Here is a 21,398-nt window from a genome sequence, read left to right on the forward strand (position 1 = left end):
TCATTGCAGCAATTCAAATATTGTAAATATCCTGGCAGAATTTCAAGTTGTTTCTCAAGAGTTCCACAACGAACTGAATACGGGTTTGAATAACCTACCTCCGAGATGGTGGGCTCAGAATGAATTCAATGTTTCACCGTTCTTAGAAAATTCACGTGAAAGGTATGATAGAAAATAAAAAACGAGAGGTGTGTGCATGTGTGTGTGCATGTGTGTGTGTGTATGTGTATGTGTGTGCATGTGTGTCTGTGATTAAAATAGAGAGATCGAATTGTGAGGAACAGAAATGAAAAATGAGATTGTGTGTGTGTGTGTGTGTGTGTGTGTATGTGTGTGTGTGTGTATGTGTGTGTGTATGTGTGTGTGTGTGTGTGTGTGTATGTATCTGTGAATGTGTGTGTGTGTGCGTGTGTGTGATGTTTTGTCAGGCTTACTTCAGCATATAATAGTAATTTCTCCTTATTTTGTTTGCAGTATTAACCTCGAAGACCAAAATTTTGAGTGGGATGATTTTGATTCCCCAAGGAGTGGTTATTTCCTACCAACCTGTGAACCTCTACATTTTCAACTCAACGATCTTGACGCTAAGCTGGATTTTTTCGAGGTAAGCATGTGTGTACGTGTGTGTGGTTCACCGTTTATAATAGGTACACCATATCCCTGCGCATCGTAAGAGGTGATTCAGGGTTGGTGTCAGGAAGGGCATCCGACCCTATATTAATAATAATAATAATAATACATTTATTTTGTATAGCGCTTTTCAAGACGCTTTGACATGGAACATAAATATGAAATAAATATCTCTCCCCTCTTGTCTTTAATAGAAAGAGATTCAAAACCTGAAGACATCTGCTGAACCAACCTTTGACTTGTGCTGGGAAGAAATTGATGACTTATGCTGGGGAGAAGTTGAATGTATACCTCAAGAAAAATGTTTTAATAATATAAAGATTTTAATGTTTTCAATATTTATATATATTTGTTTTGTTTACAATTATTTAATTATTAATTACAAAAAGAGAATAAAGGAGGGAACGGGGAGGTGCACCCCTGCCAAAGACCCTTCACCCCCCTCATCCCACCCCTCCCCTCCCCTTGTGTGTGTGGGGAAGGTGGGGGTGGGATGAGGGGGGTGAGGGGTCAAGGGTGGGGGTGCACGGAGGGTGGGGGATGATGGGTGTGGTCTGTGTGGGCGGGGTCTGTGTGGGCGGGGTCTGTGTGGGCGGGGTCTGTGTGGGCGTGGTCTGTGTGGGTGTGGCTTATGATTTTAATTTATTTAAATTTTTTTTTATTACCACTAATTAAATTAGCTAATCTGGGTGGGGTGAATAGAAATGTTGTTTAATGAATTATTAGCTTTGTTTTTTGTAATTCTTGCGAGTAAAATGAACCCAAGATTTCTTCTCGATTTATATCATTTAATTTGTAGGTCCAAGGGACTGTATCCATTACATCAACGATTATAAATAATTCATTAGTCCATTTTTGTGTATAACCTTTCTCAAAATGGCTTTTCCATTTGTATATCCTTACAATATCACCAACTTTGAACTTGGGCTTTCTCAAATTAATCTCCTTTTCATATTCTAATTTTGTAAATGTTTCTGATGGTTTTGATTTTGTTGATGAATGAACTGTATTGTTGTAATCATCTACAATATCCTGAATTAAATACACCCATTTTTGAGAACCGAGTTGTGTGAATTTTTTATATAATTTCTCTTTCAAAGTACGATTAAAACGCTCAATAACAACTGCCTTTCCTTCATTAAAGGTGCTGTATAATTTAATACCCTTCCCCTTAAGAAATTTCATGAATATTTTGTTATAGAACTCTGTTCCCTCATCAGTCCATAACTTCTTTGGTTTCCTTTTATCCCGATCAAATATTAGCTTAAAGGCTAACATTAAAGTATCACCCCTTTTATTTTTTAAAGGGACAACCCAGGCAAATCTACTCCTCAAATCAATAACGGTTAAAGCATACCTGTATCCCCTGTCATTATTCAATTCAATTAAATCAGCGGACCATATGTGGTCGGTGTATTTAGAATAAACCTTCCTTCTTTTAAACTTTGTGATTATAGGTTTGTGTAATTCTTCAGCCAAAAGCTCCTCAGTCTTGATGACATCATTAGAGCCTAATAGTTTTTTGAGGAATAACCAAGACCAAGTTTCAATTTGACACTTATCATTTTTTTAACAATAAACCTATCAACTTTCTCTCTCAACGTTGGATTTTGTATCAAAGACAAATTATACAACATTTCGCTGTCGGCTTTATGTTTTTCAGTCAACGTAGTGGTTTTCCCATAAGCAATATCATGCTTCATACACACTTCGTCAACCCTATTTGTAGGTTTAGACCAAGGTTTAGGATTGTCAGCCTCATCTAATCTTTTATCCAAGTTTGTTCCTGGACCACAGAAAGAATACCCTGGAAGGTGTAATTCCCCTGGAATTCCAGTTGTTGTAAATTTACTTCCTGACAGAAACTTTTGTATGTCTCCTCCTCTTTTAGGAGAGATGAATTGGCACTTTTTAGAGCCACATACTTGACATATTCCTTTTTGATAAACTCTATTATTTTTAGCTTTAACATAAGAGATATTTTTAGATTTAGTTTTCTTTTTACATTTGAGACAATAACTCATATTTATTTATCAGAAAAATTCCGACAGAGTATCAAAACCTTTTTGGTTTTCAACATATACATTTCAATCTTGATTTTTAAAACATAAAGAATCCTAAGGAATGCCTTCACTCTCTCCTCCATTTATTTACAAATAAAAACTAACTAAAGTCAATGACACCAACATCATCAATCACATAATCTTTTCCTTCTTCTTCTTCTTCTTCTTCACCACTTTCTCGTTTAAATCTCTGAAATTGAAGACATTGACGTTCTTATTTTTGAAACCATTATCTTCGTAAGAGTTGTTAATTCTTTAATTTCCTCTTCGGTGCGTTGAGATTGATTTATTTGCTTTAATACACTCAATCTTTTATGAATCTCAGTGATTTCCATCTTTTTATATTTTTCCTCCCTCTCTCTTTGCTCCCTCTCCTCCTCCTCCATTTTCTCCCTCTCCTCCTTCTCCTTTTTCTCCCTTTTCTCCCTTTCCTCCTTCTCCCTTTTCTCCCTTTCCTCCTTCTCCTTTTTCTCCCTCTCCTCCTTCTCCTCCTTTTTCTCCCTCTCCTCCTTCTCCTCCCTCTCCCTTTCCTCCTTCTCCTTTTTCTCTCTTTCCTCCTTCTCTTCTTCAACTCCTTCCTCATCCCTTGCTACCCTTGAGTTTGAACCCCAAAGAATATTATACATATACTCATCTGGATTTTGAGATATTCTTGTATCTATAATTATTTTTCTCATAATAGGATACCAATAAGATTTGTTGACGATTTCTAAAAGAGTTTTATATTTCATAACTTTGAGAAGTTCATTTTTATTTAATATTTTAAACAAGTCTCTATTTGTGGGTTTAACAATATCAGTATAAGGCCAGTTTTTTATGACAAAATTCCCATGTATATGCTCCAAATCATAAGGTATGTAATACCGAGCACCCTTTTCTTGTAGGTATCCTTGAATACAAAAATTATAATTCTCTTGTAGTCTTCTTCCTGCCATTTATGTATCAGAAATATATGTGAGATTAATATTATGACAGGTAATACCACCCCATCTTCCCACTACCAAATCGGTTTGTATTCCTCGGCTTTCTATCCTTATCTCATTACCTTCCTTCTTTGTCATGCGAACCATCGCTATACTATCATATATTTTTATTTTCTTAAAATCACGTATTTGTTGTTTACTAATTGTACTTCCACATAAATCCTTATCTTCACCAAGTGGATAATATTCTTCTTTACGAGACTGATTTAAATCATGTAGGTCTTCTATGTTTATTGAAAAAGACCAATTATACCCTAAATCAGGCATATCATACCCCCATTTATTAATTCGCATATTAACTAAATGTCCTTCTTTATAAAATTTAATTGTAAGCAGGTAGTTAAATTCAATGAGGAAAGGTGTATGGTCAGTATAACCAGGTGTTGTGGTTGTAAATTTTACTTGTTTCACAAAACGTGCTGTTTTCTTTAAAGATATATATTGTGATAAATCACTGAATCTAATCAAGTCATTCGCATCTGTAGGGTTTGGATAATTGATTAATTTATAAGTATTCTTCATATTAATATTTTTACTTACACTATATTTTTGTCGTTCAGCCTGTGCCTTTGTATAATAATTTGATAAATCAATATCCTGAGAGGATTTTCCAAAGATAGAACCATCTTTTCCAACATAAGTCATTTATATTAGATTTAAAATGATATCATAAAAATTTTCATTATTGTTGAGTTGAAATAATACATATAAACATAATTGACCACAACATTTAGAATTAATTTCTTGAACTTGAAATGTTTGATAAACACCATTCTGTAAGAATTGTATTACTTCAACAGGTGGTGGCATACCATAACTATCAAAATAATATTTATCCTGACTATTATGAATACAAACCCAATGAGAACCATTCTGTGTGTCTAAATTCATAATAATATTCTTTGTATTCTTATTTATATGTATTAATTCATCTCTCATACAAATAACCACATTATCAATTTTTAGTGTTTTACAATACTTAGCTAGTTCTATATTTGACGTTGTATTCTTTCCAAATTGTTTAAACCATTTATCCATTTATTTATGAGAAAGATACAATCCATTACCCCGTTTAGTTAGTTTAACACCCGCTTGAGCGATAGAGGAAAGCATATCTCCAACCAACAATCTAGCTTTATCAGGTAGACTTTCAAGTTTTTGAGCAAAATCTACAATTACACCACTTCCACTAATTTGTTTCTCCAACTCCTTGTTATGTCTTTCCAATTCTTTTTGAGCTTTTAGTTGTGCCTTCCTTTCGTTAGCAGTTTTTACCGCTGCTGAAATACCACCAGTCAATGCTCCCGCCGCACTTAAACCAGCAAATAAAGGAATTAGAAACGGGAGAAATCCTCCTCTTGACTCGTCTATTGAATATTTCTTTAACATAGGTTTCGTCATTTTAATTTTAAGTGATCCAACATCATTTAGTGTTTTTACTTGTGTGTGTGTGAGTAAAACATCAATTCTTACAGCTCCTTTTCTTTGAATTGTATTAACATTAATAATACAAGGCTTTTGATTTTGAATACAAGATGTTAATTTATTAAGATTGATTTGATTAACATATACCCCAACCATTTATTTATGAGAAAAAACCTATGTGATATTAATCATAACACCATTATCTGTATTAATCTGTAATTCTGTTTCCTCCAAAAGCAAACAATATGCATTAACCTCTTCACTCTCCCCTCTTTCAATGTATAGAGAAGTATCCACTCGATTAGACTTTATAGTTTCCTTTTGAGAACTCAGGTCAATTGCGTAGATTGTATAAAGTTTTTGAAACGCAACCATATCCAAAATAGGATCATTATTACCATTACTTTCACACACCTTTTGGTAGGACTTGTAGGCTTCCGCATAATCATTTTTTTCCCAATCAATTTCCAATCTATCTCGTGGATAAAATGTGCCATCAAGAGAAACCCGAAGTTGTTTCACCTTAGCATTATCACTCAGCGCATTATTCTTATTAGTACCGTCCTCTCCATCTGGTTTTTTAAAAATGAGCCAGAGGTATCGTGGCTTTCCTTGAAGAACACCCAAATTCCAAGTGTAGGTAGTGTGTTCCAGTTTAACGTGTTGACATCTTCTTTTAAGGTATGATACATTTAGCGGTTTCTTTGAGTTAAGTCTTCTATTTAACATCTCTTCCGTTTTAAGATTAGGAGTATATTCACTGATATACCAACACAAATCATTAATAACAAATTTATTGTTGTCTCCAAAAGCATTTTCATCCCCAAAAAGCAACCTATTTACATTATCATTCCTTTGTAGTTGAAATCTAATTTTAAGACCATACAAAACTTTATCATAATCGCAAAATCCAAATATACCTTTAAGAGGTACTGCTACGGTAAAACTATTCACTGCTTTTGTTTCATCATTATACATTGACTTCCTTTGACTATAACCAGGGTCTGCGTTTGTACCCGTTGACATATCAGGAATAAAACCTTCAACAGCTCCCTTACCCATTCTATCACTAAACGAATATAGTGTAAATTTCATCATTTCAGATGTAGCAGAGACATAATCAACCGCTTCAACCTCTTGTGTTCCAATATACAGGCGGACACTGTCAAACATTTTCCAGAAGAAATCATTTACGAGTGTAGCATTAGTATTATTCGCAGCCTTAGTGAATTTAAATTTACACAGCAAGAAACTATCAGCTATATTCAAGTAAGTTTGTTGATTATTTATTTCAAAACTTTTTGTTCCGTTTGAATTCCAGTCTGTTCCTGTAATAGCATTTACCTTAAAATAGTCTTCCTTTTTAGTGGAGTTTGAAATGATAATCGTATCATCCAAATCATAGATACTATCAATCGCTTCCATACTTGTATTTATATAGCATTAAAATTGTTGAAACCCTGACCCAAGTATTTTAATGATTTTTTGTCGTTCTTGTGAAGATAGTTGAGTTTTACCTTTTTTTATTTCTTTGATTGCTTGTAATTTATGAGACTCCTTTTGAGCATCTTTTATACTCTTTATAGCACCCGCAACGGAGCCCACGGCAGAAGCAGTTGAACCAATTAGGTCTTTATGTTTAAGGACGGTTGAACCAATACCCATTAGAGTATCAATTATCCCATCTCCTTTATTTCGAAATTGATGACCTACACCTCGTTGTCTCTTAGGTTTATAGTATCCTCTACCCACATACCTTGTATAGTCTGGTGAAAGGAACATGCCCTCCCCTGTAATTATTTTATATTTTCCCAACTCGTGTTTTCTCACAATAACCATTATTTATTTATTGAAAAACTTCACGTAGGTGAATTCTGATGGATATAATTTCATCATTAAAGGATATCATACGATTATCTTGGTCGGTTATCCTAAAATTTACTCTGTATATGGTTTTTCCTGACACAGGTAAATAGACAAGATTTTTTGGTTCCATATTAAATTTATAACCAATCGGGGTTGAGTATGCACTGAATGAAAATATTGTATTTGTTCTTATTCCATCGTTATAAGCACCATCAATCAAATCACAATGAATTAATACTGAATTTATACCGGAGGATATTTGGATAACATTATCACTGTAAAACGTCCCGTTATTTTCAATCTTTTTTGAAGAGAAACCCAATAGCTCTCTAAACGAATTTTCAATCGTGAAATCAACTTTATAATTATTTTTAAGTTTAATAGTTGATTTTGAAGTGTGTTTTTGAATATCTATTACAATATTTTTTGGTTCATCACCTTTTTCTTTCATAAGGCGAGAGACTTCTGAAGATATTTGAGAAATCTCGTAAGCTCCAGGTGAAACGGTTATAGTTTTATATCCACTTCCTGGATTATAACTAAACTTGTTGTTTTTCTCTGTGATATTAAAAAGGGTATTGTAAGTTTCCATTGACAACAAAGATGCCTCATATGAGGTAAGGGGGTCAAGTTGTAGTGGGTAAGGGAATGAAGCTGTGTAATCGCTCGTTGTGAAATTAAAACTAAGAATTGTGCTTCTCATCTTATTTAATATCTAATAAAATATCTTTGTATTGACATTTATTAATTATTTTCATGTTCATCAACTGATCTAAAATGGCTGAGGATTCATTAAAACAATTGTTGTTTCCAGCCTTCTTACTACCTAACAACAATAATAGCCTATTAACTAATTGTGATGGGTCATTTGGAAGAAAACTAACACCCGAACCAAGCTTACTTAAAGCATCAATAATATGTTTCTCCTTCTCATTCTTCTTACTTTTACCAGCAACAGAAACTCCATAATCAAGTGCATTTAACAACTCAATATATACCCTATCTTCCTCTCTTTCCATATCAAGTGGTTCCTCAAAATATTTTGAACCGCTGAATCCGGGGTTTGTTAGAAGAAACATTAATCTTGGAGTTAATTTAACATTTGGTTGAGTAGAACTCAAGAACATCAATTCATCATTAAATATCAATACCTTTTCTTCCACAAGATGAAACACTGCTGGTTCTTCTGTTGGAATGAGACCTGCTCTGGTTTTTGAACCCGCCGAATATTCATTGTTTTGAAGAGCTTCCACAACATAATTAGGGGGTTGATTTACCTCCTCAAGTTTCCGAAATAATCCCTCGTCATCATATTCTAATTCACCAAGTTCTTGTTTTGTTATCTGACTAAAATCTTTGAGCATTTGAAGTTTTTTCGGAGTAAATTCTACCGTGGGAACTGTAGGTGAGTGTTGAGTTTTCAAAAGTGGTTTAAAGAATTTCTCTTGTTTTCTTTCAAAGGCTTCTTCACCAGTTAGTTTCTGTCTCCGTTTCTTCTTTATCTCTTCCTGTTGTTTAACAACTTTTGAAACTAATTGTTGATGTTCCTTAAACTTTCTTTCTCTTTCTTCGGTATTCATTTTCTGTATTTATTTATTGAAAAATATCATTTAGTATCTCATCTTGTTTCACAACAATATATTTATATTTTCCAATCGTGTGTTTCATATAATTTTCAAATTCTTTTTTACTACATAACGTAGAGCAATTATCTCTCCAAAAATTATTTACATCTATTGAATTTAACTTAAATAAAATAAAAGTATTGGCATTGTTTCTTATTGAGCGTCGAGGGAGTTGAAAATATGATTGACTAAGATATATACAATTACAAGAAGAATGTCTCCCTCTTGTATAGTAGCTATCCATTACTGTTTGGTTTCTCTCATTAACACAATCATCAAAGATGACGAGGTTCTTTTTTGATTTATCTAAATCTTGAGGTGAAGGTATATCATCCGTATTATCACTGAGAATACAAGTTATGGGTTTCGATTTTGATTTCTGTGTATCACAAAATAATTGTATTATATCTTCAATGTTATAATCATTCAGTTTGTTTTGAAGTTTAAATAAACCGATAATGTCTTCCTTTTTAAGACCTGCATTAAAACCCTGTGAGAGTAGTTGATACTCGGGTTGAAAACTTGACTTTGTAAAAATTATTAAATTATCATAATCTAAAAAATTAGGACCAAGGAGCATCTTTAAAAGTAAACAGGTTTTCCCACATCCGCTTGAACCAACTATTAGACATCTCAATGAATTTGGAATGTTTTTATGGTTATTAAATTTTATCTTATTTTCCCAAACGGGTAAAAAATCATTCATTTATATATTTGGAAAACAAGTCATCCAACTTTTTTTGAGCTATTTTAGAAACTCTATATTTTATCCTGAGTTCGGGTTTAATTTCAAAATAATTCATTATTTTATTTATGTAGTATCTTGTATTAACATTTCCATTAAAATTATTTTGAATAATAAATATCATTAAACCCTTATACATTTCCTCAATACAAGGAGTCTCTTTCCTTGTAAGAAATGGTGTATTATCACCATAATGCTTAACATTCATCTCTCTTATTAATCTTGTAAAGTAATTCATTTTTGGTTCTAATTTAAAAGAGTTATATGTTTTTTTATATTTCTTATTATCATTAATTAGAATATAATCACAGAATAAACATTGTTTATATGAATCCTCATCATTAAGCCCCACTCTATCACAAGCCGGACAATTCTCTAATTTATCATATGGAGAGTCTGGAAATTCTAAATATCCTTCAGAACTTATCATATTTATGTGGTAAATTTTTACTTAAACTAAACGCAAGTTTATTCATTAATAAATACAATGTTTCAAAGCACAAAAGACAAATTTCAATCAATCTCTACTTCGGTGGAAGATATAGAAAAATATGTCAAAGATGTTAAATTGAACAAAGATAAATATGGAAATTTTTGGGTAAAACCAGTTATGGAAAATAACATGAGCCCCTCTATTTCATTTAAAGGAAGAGCTCTAACTATACCTGGAAAGACATCCATTAAAGTAAATCTAACAAAAGTTTCTCCTCTACTCCTGGCAATTTATTCAAAGCTTGAAAAAGTGATTGACCACGATACTTTGAAAAAGAATGATAAGACCATTAATAATTCTAGAGGAGACATTTGTATTTTCTTTAATAATCCAAAGGGTGTAGATCTAAGTAAAATGAATGATGTTAATATTTCTGGTGAAATGTCATTTCGTTCTATGATAGTTAGAGATTATTTAAAGATAACTTTTGATATAAAAATTGTAGAGATTGAATCTGTTAATGAAAGAAAGTATATAGATATTGATGGGAATATTTTTCTTGCTAATTAAATATGAGTCAATACAGCAGTGAAGATTTTACTATTTCATTGAACTTGGACGATGGTGATGATAGTATTTCATTGAACACAGATGATAGTTATGATACTAATAGTTTGTGCTCAAATGATAGTTATGAGAGTAGCTTTATTGATGACTCTGAGTATGATTCTGAGTATTCATGTGATAGTTATGACTTAGATGATTCTGAGTGAAAAAGTGTTTTAGTTTAAACACAGCGATATATATAAAACGGAGCTGTAAAGCCCAAAAGTGTTTTCTTTTAAGCACAGTGATATATATAAAACACCACGTTTTCTCACGCTATAAATATGGTTTATTGTGATACTTGCGAGAAGGAAGTAAAATATTATAAACAACATATTCTCACCGCAAAACATACATACAACATTTTTAACAAACTTTCCCCTCTTCCACCTGAAACAAAACACTGTTCTACATGTAATAAAAATATCCTCAAGAAAGGCTTCAAAATACATCTTAAAACAAATCTACATTTATCAAATTTTATCACAACTAAAAACTCTGATGGAGCATTCAAAGGACATATTAAAATAAGAGTCTTTAACTTCAAACCTCCTGAACCAGAGTCTATAGTTGATGCTGTAGAAATAGTTAAACCTGCTGTTCAAACGTTGATTGAAAAAACACTAAAGGAAATGAAACCACTTAAATTTTATATGGGAGTAAAATTAGAAATGACAAAGGATGAAGGAGTTATAGATGCACCATACATGAGAACTGAGCCACACTTTATATCTTCATATCAAGATTTTAAAACATCAGGAGTCTATGATGAACTTATTAAACAAGAGCAAGATGTGGATAATTCAATCGTAGGAAGTGGATTCAATATAGGAAAAATTATTTACATAGACATTCATATTCTTAAATCAGATCCTCTAAAAGCTTCTTCTTACATTGATTTACCCAGTGTTATCAAAAATAGAAAAGCAGTTATCAATATCAAAAATAAAGACAATAAATGTTTTCTCTGGTCTATTTTAGCACACTTACATCCTCCACATTTTCATGATGAAAGAGTATCTCATTATAAAAAATATGAGAATACATTAAATACGAAAGATCTAAAGTTTCCGATGACTTTAAATGATATTCCTAAATTTGAAAAGATGAATAATTTATCAGTTAATGTTTATGGTCTAACAGAAACAAACAACATTCAGGTTTTAAAGCTTTCTGACAATTGTAAACAAACTCATATTAATCTTATATATTTTAATTCAGACGAAAATTCACATTATACATACATCAAAGATATTGCTAAATTAATAAAACCACAAGTCTGTAAGAGAACAAATAAAATATATATTTGTTTGCGTTGTCTTAACTTCTTCAATTCACAAGAAAGATTAGATAAACATTCAAATTATTGTGGCGAACATAAATCAACGGTAATCAATATGCCTAAAGAAGGCTCAAAGATCACATTCAAAGATGAAAATAAAAAGATCAAACATCCATTTGTTATATATGCTGATTTTGAAAGTATTTTAGAAAAAATTGATACTGCTTCTCAAGATCCAAAAGAATCATACACAAATAAATATCAAAAACATACTCCTTGTGGTTTTTGTTATTATATCAAATCATCCGTTGGTGATAAATATAACAAGTTAGAGATGTATAGAGGCTCAAATACCCCAGAGGAGTTTGTGAAACGACTAGAAAAAGACTGTGTTCGATTAACCAAGATAATGAGAGAAACCAATAAACCAATGTCCTTAACAAGTAAAGAAAAAAGGGAATTTATAAAAAACAATGTCTGTCATATTTGTGAGGAGAAAATTGGTAAAGGTCTAAAGGTTAGAGACCATTGTCATCTCACTGGTAAATATAGAGGTCCGGCTCATCAAAGTTGTAATATTAATTATCAACTCCCCTCTTTCATTCCTGTCTTTCTTCATAACAACGCTCATTATGATACACATCTATTTATCAAGGAACTCTCAAAGACTTCTGGAAGTATCTCAGCAATTCCAAACACGGATCAGAAATACATTTCATTCACAAAAACAATTCACACATCTCCTATTACTCATATCAGATTTCTTGATACATTTAAATTCATGGCAAGTCCATTGGTTAACTTGGTTCAAAATCTAAAAGAGTTTCCATGTCTTTCAGAGTATTTTTTAGATAAAGATTTTCTAACACAAAAGGGAATTTACCCCTATGACTATATGGACTCATTTGAGAGATTCAATGAAACACAACTTCCTTCAAAAGAAAATTTCTATAACAAATTAAATAATAGTCATATATCTGATAAAGATTATGTACACGCACAAAATGTTTGGGAAAAATATAACATCAAGAATCTTGGCGAGTATCACGATTTGTATCTCAAAACTGATGTGCTTTTATTGGCCGATGTATTTGAAGCCTTTAGATCTGTTTGTCGCACTGGATATGGATTGGATCCTGCTCACTACTACACAGCACCTGGATTGGCCTGGAGTGCGATGTTGAAAATGACAAAACAAGATTTGGATTTGATAACCGATGTTGATATGCTTTTGATGATTGAAAAGGCAAAAAGAGGTGGAATTTCACAAGTCTGCTCGAGTAGATACGCAAAAGCAAATAACAAATATCTTCCAAATTATGATCCAACGAAAGAGAGTTCTTACTTGATGTACTATGACGCGAACAACCTGTATGGCTGGGCAATGTCTCAGGCTCTTCCTTATGGAAAACTTAGATGGGTAAAGGAAAAAGACTACAAAAACGTTTTACAAGATGTATGTATCTCTACACAAAAAGAATTGGATGAAGAAAAAGTTGGTTATTATTTTGAAATTGATTTAAAATATCCAGAGGAACTCCATAACCTACACAAAGATCTCCCATTTGCTTGTGAGAAAGAAAGTCCAAAGAAAGAATGGTTGAGTGATTATCAACGATCGTTTGATATAGGTGAATCAACAGAAAAATTACTTACTACATTATATAACAAGAAAAATTATGTTCTACACCAAAGAAATTTGCGACAATATTTATCAAAAGGTCTAAGAGTAGAGAAGATCCATAGGGTTCTAAAGTTCAATCAAAGTCATTGGTTAAAGGGGTACATTGATTTTAATACACAAAGAAGAACAGAGTCAAAAACAGATTTTGAGAAAGACTTTTATAAATTGATGAATAATGCGGTCTTTGGTAAGACTATGGAGAATGTGAGGAAAAGACAAAATATCAGATTATCAACATCTTGGGAACAAGCATCAAAATTAATTAATAGACCGAGTTTTACTCGAGCTGAGGTCTTTACTGAGAACTTTTGTGCGATCCATTTGATTAAAGAGAGTATTGAAATGAACAAACCTATTTATATTGGGACAACAATTCTTGATTTATCAAAGTCATTAATGTATGATTACTTTTATAATAACTTGAGGAAGAAATATCAAAATGATGTTAATCTACTTTATATGGATACAGATAGTTTTATTTTGAAAATTAATACCAACGATGTTTATTCAGACATGAAAAGAGACATTAATATCTATGACACGAGTAATTACAGTCCAGAGAGTGAGTTGTTCTCTTCTAAAAATAAAAAGGTGATTGGAAAGTTCAAGGATGAATTAGGAGGAAATGTCATGAGTGAATTTGTGGGATTGAGGTCTAAGGCTTATGCTTATAAATACATTGTGAATAACGTTGAAAAAACTGATAAGAAATTAAAAGGTGTAAAGAAAAATGTCATTAAAGAAACAATAAACTTTAAGGATTATTATAACTGTTTAACAACAAAGAAAGAAGAGTTTAGAAAGATTAATGGAATAAGAAGTTATAAACATCAATTATATTCAGAAGAGGTGAATAAGAAAGCATTGGGGGCTTTTGATGATAAGAGGTTTATTTTAGAAAATGGAATTGATAGTCTCCCTTATGGTTATATAAGTATATAAGTGATAAGATATATATAAGTGATAAGATATATATAAGTGATAAGATATACATAAGTGATAAGATATATATAAGTGATAAGTTAAAAAGGGGGGGGGGTTGGGGATTTTAACGGGCTACCGCCGCCTTTTTTACTATTATATAAATGATAGAACCAAGTATCAACCAGACTAAAGAGTGGAGGTGTAATCAACCTTGGTATATAAATGGAAAACATAATGAATGTGAAAAATATCAAATAGGTATAATTGAAAAGGCAACTGGTAAAAAAATTCACAAAACAAATAAGAGAATTAATTTAAATACCGGTGAATTGGGTAAAAAAGATGGAAATATTTTTGAGTGGACGGAAAACTTTGATGGTTGTCAGGAAAATATATACTTTAATTTTAAAATGGTATGTGGCACTGGAGGTGCTCAAACAAGAACATTGAGGGAGGTTTACCATTTTATCTTAGCTCAGTTAAAATATCTTAATAAAGAACCAAACTCAAACATATTTTTTGTTAATATATTAGATGGTGAAGAGAGTGGCAAGAGAATTAAATTATTTCCCACGCATAAACAAATATTTGTAGGGTCGTTGTTTGAGTGGGTTATATTCACCAGATGATATTAAGAGTAAAAGGTTAAAAGGTCCATGAGGTCAGAAGGATCACAGGTGTTTAAGTGGTCTAATGAATAAGGATAACATGTCAAAAGGTTAGAAGGTTCGTAAAGAACAGGGTGAGAGAAATATAGGTGTTTAGGGGCAATGAGGGAGGGAAAGAATTAATATGGAAGTGAATGGGTCAATGTTTGAGTGGGTCAAAGATTAATCTGCCAGATGATATGTAGAAGAAGGATGATAGGTCTATAAGAGAAAACAAATATTTGTAGTGTTTGAGTGGTCTAATGAACAACATTAAGGATAGGTACTACAGACAAAAGGTTCATAAAGATGAGGGTGGGAGAAATAGAGGTGTTTATGATTTTTGAAAAAGACAAGGGGGTAAATGACATTAGATAGGGATTTCCCATGTTAAACGGAGGTGTCCCAGAAGCAACATTATTACACTACTCATATACATATATATACATATATATATATACATATATATACATATATATACATATATATATATATATACATATATATATATATACATATATATACATATATATATATACATATATATATATATATATACATATATATATATATATATATACATATATATATATATACATATATATATATATATATACATATATATATATATACATATATATATATATATATACATATATATATATATACATATATATATATATATACATATATATATATATATATACATATATATATATATATACATATATATATATATATACATATACATATATATATATATATATACATATATATACATATATATATATATATATATATATATGTATATATATATATATATACATATATATACATATATATATATATACATATATATATATATATATATATATATATATATATACATATATATATATATATACATATATATACATATATATATATATATACATATATATATATATATATACATATATATATACATATATATATACATATATATATATATATATACATATATATATATATATATATATATATATACATATATACATATATATACATATATATATATATATATATATATATATACATATATACATATATATATATATATATATATATATATATATATATATATATAAAATAATAATAAAATAAAGTTAAATCAGTAGTTACCTTTTTCAATCATGATGGTAGATTTCAGTGGATTGTTGTACCAAATGCATGAAATCCAACACAAGTCCCCGTCAACTTAGGAATATCATTAATTTTGGTGTGGCCAATCTCCAACAATGCAAGTGTGGTGAATGAAGCATAATCATGTTTAAAGAGCCCTTTCTCATCGGAGTGTAAACAGAGCATAAGTGGAATAATTTGGATTTTAAAAATAATAACAATAATAATTAAAACAAGTCAGGAGACGACGATGGTTCACGAGCGAGCGGTATTCAATGACAAAGGTCAAAACCGACATTGAAAATATATAAATAGGAATGTATTATCTGTTATGAGACTAGTTAGCTACACACAACAACAACAACATGCATTTTAAGGCCATTTTCCCTGCTAGAGCAGGGGTTAGCCTAGTTAGCTACACAATCCCGAAAATTCGGTTTGATTCCGACAACTTTGAAAATTTGACCTTTGTGACCTTGAAATGTCAAAACGAAGGTTACTGACCTTGAAATGATAGAAAATAATGTATAATCAGTTATGAGGTTAGTTAGCTACACCCACCGTTTAGAGGCCATTTTTCCCCGCAAAGCGGGGGTTGGCCTTTTCGGGGACCGTGGTAGTTGTTGTTTTTTGGTCCCCTTTTTGAAGCAATGTTTTACGGCCGGATGCCCTTCCTGACGCCAACCCTTTTTGCCGCCTTCAACGACAAACAGGGAATTACCAGTGAACTGGTACTCAATTAGCCGACCTCGGAAGGATGACAGGCTGAGTCAACCCCCCTGGCATTAATTCGGCGATCGACCGAGATTCGAACCCAGGATCCTAGGATCCTAAGCCGGCACCCTAGCCGCTAGCCCAACACCAGGGATAAACCAGTTAGTTACCAACACCAAACCAACACCAGTTAGCTACACAATACCGAAAATTCGGTTCGATTTCGACAACTTTGAAAATTTGACCTTTGTGACCTTCAAAGGTCGAAGATTCTGAAATTTGTTGGAAAACTTGTATTTCATGAAGTATGTCATAATATAAAAACATGTACGACATTTCACCCTATCAGGAAGCGAACAATGTAGTAAAATCATCAAAAATCGACTTTTCTAAATTTCGTGACCTTGTGACCTTGACCATGGGGCGAAAATGAAAAATCGAGCTCCGTGGGGCTAGACACGACATTGGCCTAACCAAATACCAAAACGCCTGTCAGATTTCACCAACTCCCTCGGAGAAGATGTAGCTTGAACTCGATTACCCCCTAAAAAGACATCTTTTGTGGGTGTGGCTCTGCCCACAATGGGCGCAATACACCCACTCTAGGCAGGACACAACTAGATCATGATATCAACCTCCCACCCAAGTTTCATCAAGATCGGATGATATCATCGGGTAGTTATGCTGCGTACAGACAGACAGACAGACAAACACCCATGACGAATATAGTGGTCACTCTGTTTGATAACTCGTGAACCAATAACTTAGACATTCTAGATGATATATGTAAAAGACTGGGGTTTCATATTCTTTTCAAACCGTCGCACAATCTTTAGCAAATTTTTATGAAGGTCAAACCACATATCAAAAGTGACAATTTTTCAAAAGTATATGGATCCCTTTGAACTGTGATTTCCGGTTTTCATCTCACAATAGCCATTTTTATTCATTCAGCAGCTTGTGACATCTCTTGCAAAAAATAAGATTGAAGATTGAATTGATTAAAATCCTGAAATAATATATTTTTTAAATTGGCCACTTAATCCCAAACCTACTCCATCCATTCCCCCACCACTTTCCCCTCAAAAAGTTAACTTATTTGGGCCGAAAGATGACAGAAACACGACCTGCCTCCATTTTTCACAAAATTGGTCATGACATTTGGAAACATTCATCCAAAATTGCTTAGTATTGTGTTCAAGCCCCATGATTCTCAGAATTTTGGGAAGTGAATTTTGGGATGTGAATAAAATCATCTTTATATACAGGAACTCATACCTATAATGATGTACAACATCATACAATCTTCACAGGGTAATCAGTTTTAGCAATACTGTGATATTTTACTTAGCCTCTTACTATATATAAACTTTGACCGAAGATTATTCCATTTTAATTTTATTAATAGCGAGGCCCTCATAAAACGATTATGGTGGAAATGTACAGGACACATAAAATGACCATGCATATTACCTCCAAACTCGGAAATGTCCTTGTATTTCCACAACCAATGCGATTCAATTTTCCATAACCAATGCGATTACACAAACAAATTCCATTATTTTAAGAGAAGCAAGAGCATAAGAAATACAGGTACTCACTTCTCTATCTCGACTCTGAAGTATATTGTAATTGTCTGTTTTGATCTTGAGGAGCTCTTGCACAGAATCCTGGGCCTTGAGGCTTCTTTGCCTCAACAAGGTCTTCTCTTGCTCGATAGTTCTGACAGTTTCTTGAAGCTGGCATTTCTCCTGCTGTCCAGCTTTAGACACTTGCTTCAGGTGATCTAGTTCATGACACATTTCCTTGTACAACCTTTGCGTCTCCATGAGGTCTTGTTTTAACGAATCCAGCTCGACTTTCAGGGCGTGCACTGCATTGATCCTGTCCTTGGAGATCGATTCTTCTTTTCTGTGTAGCAAAGTTCCATCCGAGCTTTCTGGAAGCAAACAGCAAATATGTTGGAGTGTCTGTTCATAAGCTTCAACCTTGTCTTTCAAGCATGCAATGACCTTGGAATATCTTGACGATACCTCTTGGTTCTTCGAGTCCACTTTCACATTCTGCAGGATCAATTGTTCCGCCTCACACAGTTCACAATTTCTACCGCGATGGGCACATAATGATTCATCTGCCCTTTCTAGACATTCAATCTTGTTTTTATCCCCATGGAGTCTTGCAGTTTGCTCAGATTTCCCCGCATTGTCCGAAATAATTGCGATTGGAACATCCGACCTTTCTCTGATTGGAGTGTCCACATGGGAACATTCCCTACCATTGCGATTTGAGACTATTCCAGAAAAGCACGTTGCACCGACTGGAACATCGCCAGTATCCTGAACAAGTTGGCTTTCAGTGAAACAGACTGCCTTTGTTACGCTGCCCTCAGCGACAGCACTATGGTTTTCATGCAGGCCTGCAAGGCCGATATCACATGATCCCATTTTACTCGCAGTGTCTACAATACATGGTTCGGACACAGCTGGGCTTCTCAAGAGTGGGCGTCTATTTTTGTTTGATGGGACATCTGTATCAACTCGATCATAAGCCTGTTTAGCATTACAGGATTTTTCTTCCATATTTACTCTGTCATTGGAATCTTTTGTATTTCCCAATTCCTGAGCAATGTTGGCTTTAAGATCCTGTTTTGAAGATTGTTCCTTGCATTGCAGACGTTCAACTTGGCTTTTCAGCATCTCATTTGCTGTCTGAAGCATCTGTAAAAGAAAAGAAAATACAGAATAGCAACTATGACCGACTAAACAACGACAGATGAGTACTCTTGCACAACCTTATCTATTATGCCAGAATATTTATGCACATTTTCACTGGACTGAACTTGAATAGTTTTGCCTTCAACATTCCTGAAAAAGAAGTTTATTTTCCATGCATGATTAGGAATATTCAGAGGCTCAACATTCATTGAGGACTCATGAAGCTGCTTTAACTGTTATAGATATTAGGAAGGTTCCTCAAAAGAGGCTAACATTTCATCAAGATTTCCTTTATTCACCCAATAGCACAGCGGAACAGGAACAAAATAAAAGAAGGTACACAAAATCAAAAAACAAAAGTTGAACAAGAATGGCACTCTTCAACATCGTGACATCGACAGATATGCCTCCACCCAGATTATTATGTCATTATACATACTTGTACCAAGTTTGATTTAAATCCCTTCAGTTGTTCCCAAGTATCACATTTATACCTGGCATGACCTCTGACCTTTGACAGCAAAATCTATTCAGTTCATCTTAGTATGATAATGTATATTTATAGCAAGTTTGGTCAAAATTCAATCACTTGTTCACAAGTTAGCGCAGTAACAGAATTTTTACCTAACAAGGCCTCTGACCTTTGATCTCTTGACCCCATAATCTAATCCGTTTATCTTTACATCATTATACATACTTGTACCAAGTTTGACTTCGTTCCCTTCAGCCGTTCTTAAGCTATCGTGGTAACGAAAACCTATCATAAACGGACAGATGCACGGACTGACAGACAGCCAGCCAGACAATCCGAAAACAAAATGGCTCCCGCGACTGTGCTTATGTGGATCAAAATGTTACTATTCACATGAAGAAAATATTTCATTGCATATATTACTGACAAAACTCTTGCATATCTAACTATTTTCTAGTCATCAAAACTTTGTTTACAGCACATGACTGCTCATTTGATGATGTTATGATGTTTGATGAAAAAGATGTTACAAGATATCAATGTGCATTTGCACGAATTCCAAGGAGATTGTCACTCGACAATGGTCAAATCAACAAAGTATAATCGATTTGAACCTAGGATCTCAGCTTCATCAACGGTATACTCAGATACGAACATGAACATGCCAGCTCAACATTTTGACAAATAGATTTTCCAGATGTTGGTCCCAATAGCTCTCTTTGAATTCGTGAAATTGACAATAATTGATTGCTCCTTTCAACTTGCCAAAGTTCCCAGCATTTCCCAGCTTCCAATTGCTAAATTTTGGGTAACCTATTCTAGATCTCAACTTCTTTAGAGACATTGCCTGCTAGTTTACACGAATTAAACACAAAGTTGAAATCAATAATGCCAACTAGTTGTTACCAAGATGAAGTGCAAGACTTTTTATTATTTTATTCATGACAGCAAACTAAAGGATTTTGGGGGGCAGTGGCCACAGAGGAGGTCCTTGCATATGTGTCAAATCAGTTTAACCTCCCTCGAGTTTGATTAATTGTCCTAGAACCACCATCGAGACTTTCACGTGCATGCTGCTTTAGCAGCTTCTCAATTTTATAATGTCCTAATAGGGTCGTGCGAGGTAGCTTCGATTCTCAGCCCAGCTACAAACGGTCAGATTAGAACTTTGCTAGGAGAGAACCTCAAAATGAGCCATCCCTCAGATGGATGTTAAGTTGGGGATCTGTCTTATTAGCATTAGCTTCTGGTGGTTAAATATCCCATGTTGTCTTTCGATAAATAGTCGACAAGTTATTGCCGAAACCTTGGATAAATTCAAAATTCCTGTCATAATCTACAGAGGCCACTGCACCAGGGTGACAGTCTCCGCTCGGATGAATGATGTTTCCTGCGGGGAGAACTTGAAATCGACTCCTGGTCCG

General features: G+C 33.2%; 1 protein-coding gene and 1 long non-coding RNA gene across 4 annotated transcripts in view; one reads left to right on the forward strand and one right to left on the reverse strand.

Moving 5' to 3' along the window:
• The window catches only part of LOC144891057 (uncharacterized), a 2,518-nt gene extending 828 nt beyond the window's left edge, over positions 1-1,690 (forward strand). Inside the window, exons 2-4 of one of the 3 annotated variants that reach the window (XR_013622695.1) lie at positions 10-162; positions 475-604; positions 825-1,690. This is a non-coding gene — a long non-coding RNA (uncharacterized LOC144891057). Of the gene's footprint in view, positions 163-474; positions 605-824 lie in introns of all 3 variants that reach the window. The other 2 variants (XR_013622696.1, XR_013622694.1) reach the window with 2 other exon arrangements.
• The window catches only part of RAI14 (retinoic acid induced 14), a 172,066-nt gene that overhangs the window by 29,381 nt on the left and 121,287 nt on the right, over positions 1-21,398 (reverse strand). The window contains exon 12 of the mRNA XM_068105032.2: positions 18,390-19,505. Coding sequence (XP_067961133.2) covers positions 18,390-19,505 — 1,116 coding nt within the window. The remainder of the gene's footprint in view (positions 1-18,389; positions 19,506-21,398) is intronic.

This window comes from Myxine glutinosa, chromosome 2, assembly GCF_964187855.1.
Source record: "Myxine glutinosa chromosome 2, kmMyxGlut1.1, whole genome shotgun sequence".
NCBI lineage: Eukaryota > Metazoa > Chordata > Myxini > Myxiniformes > Myxinidae > Myxine > Myxine glutinosa.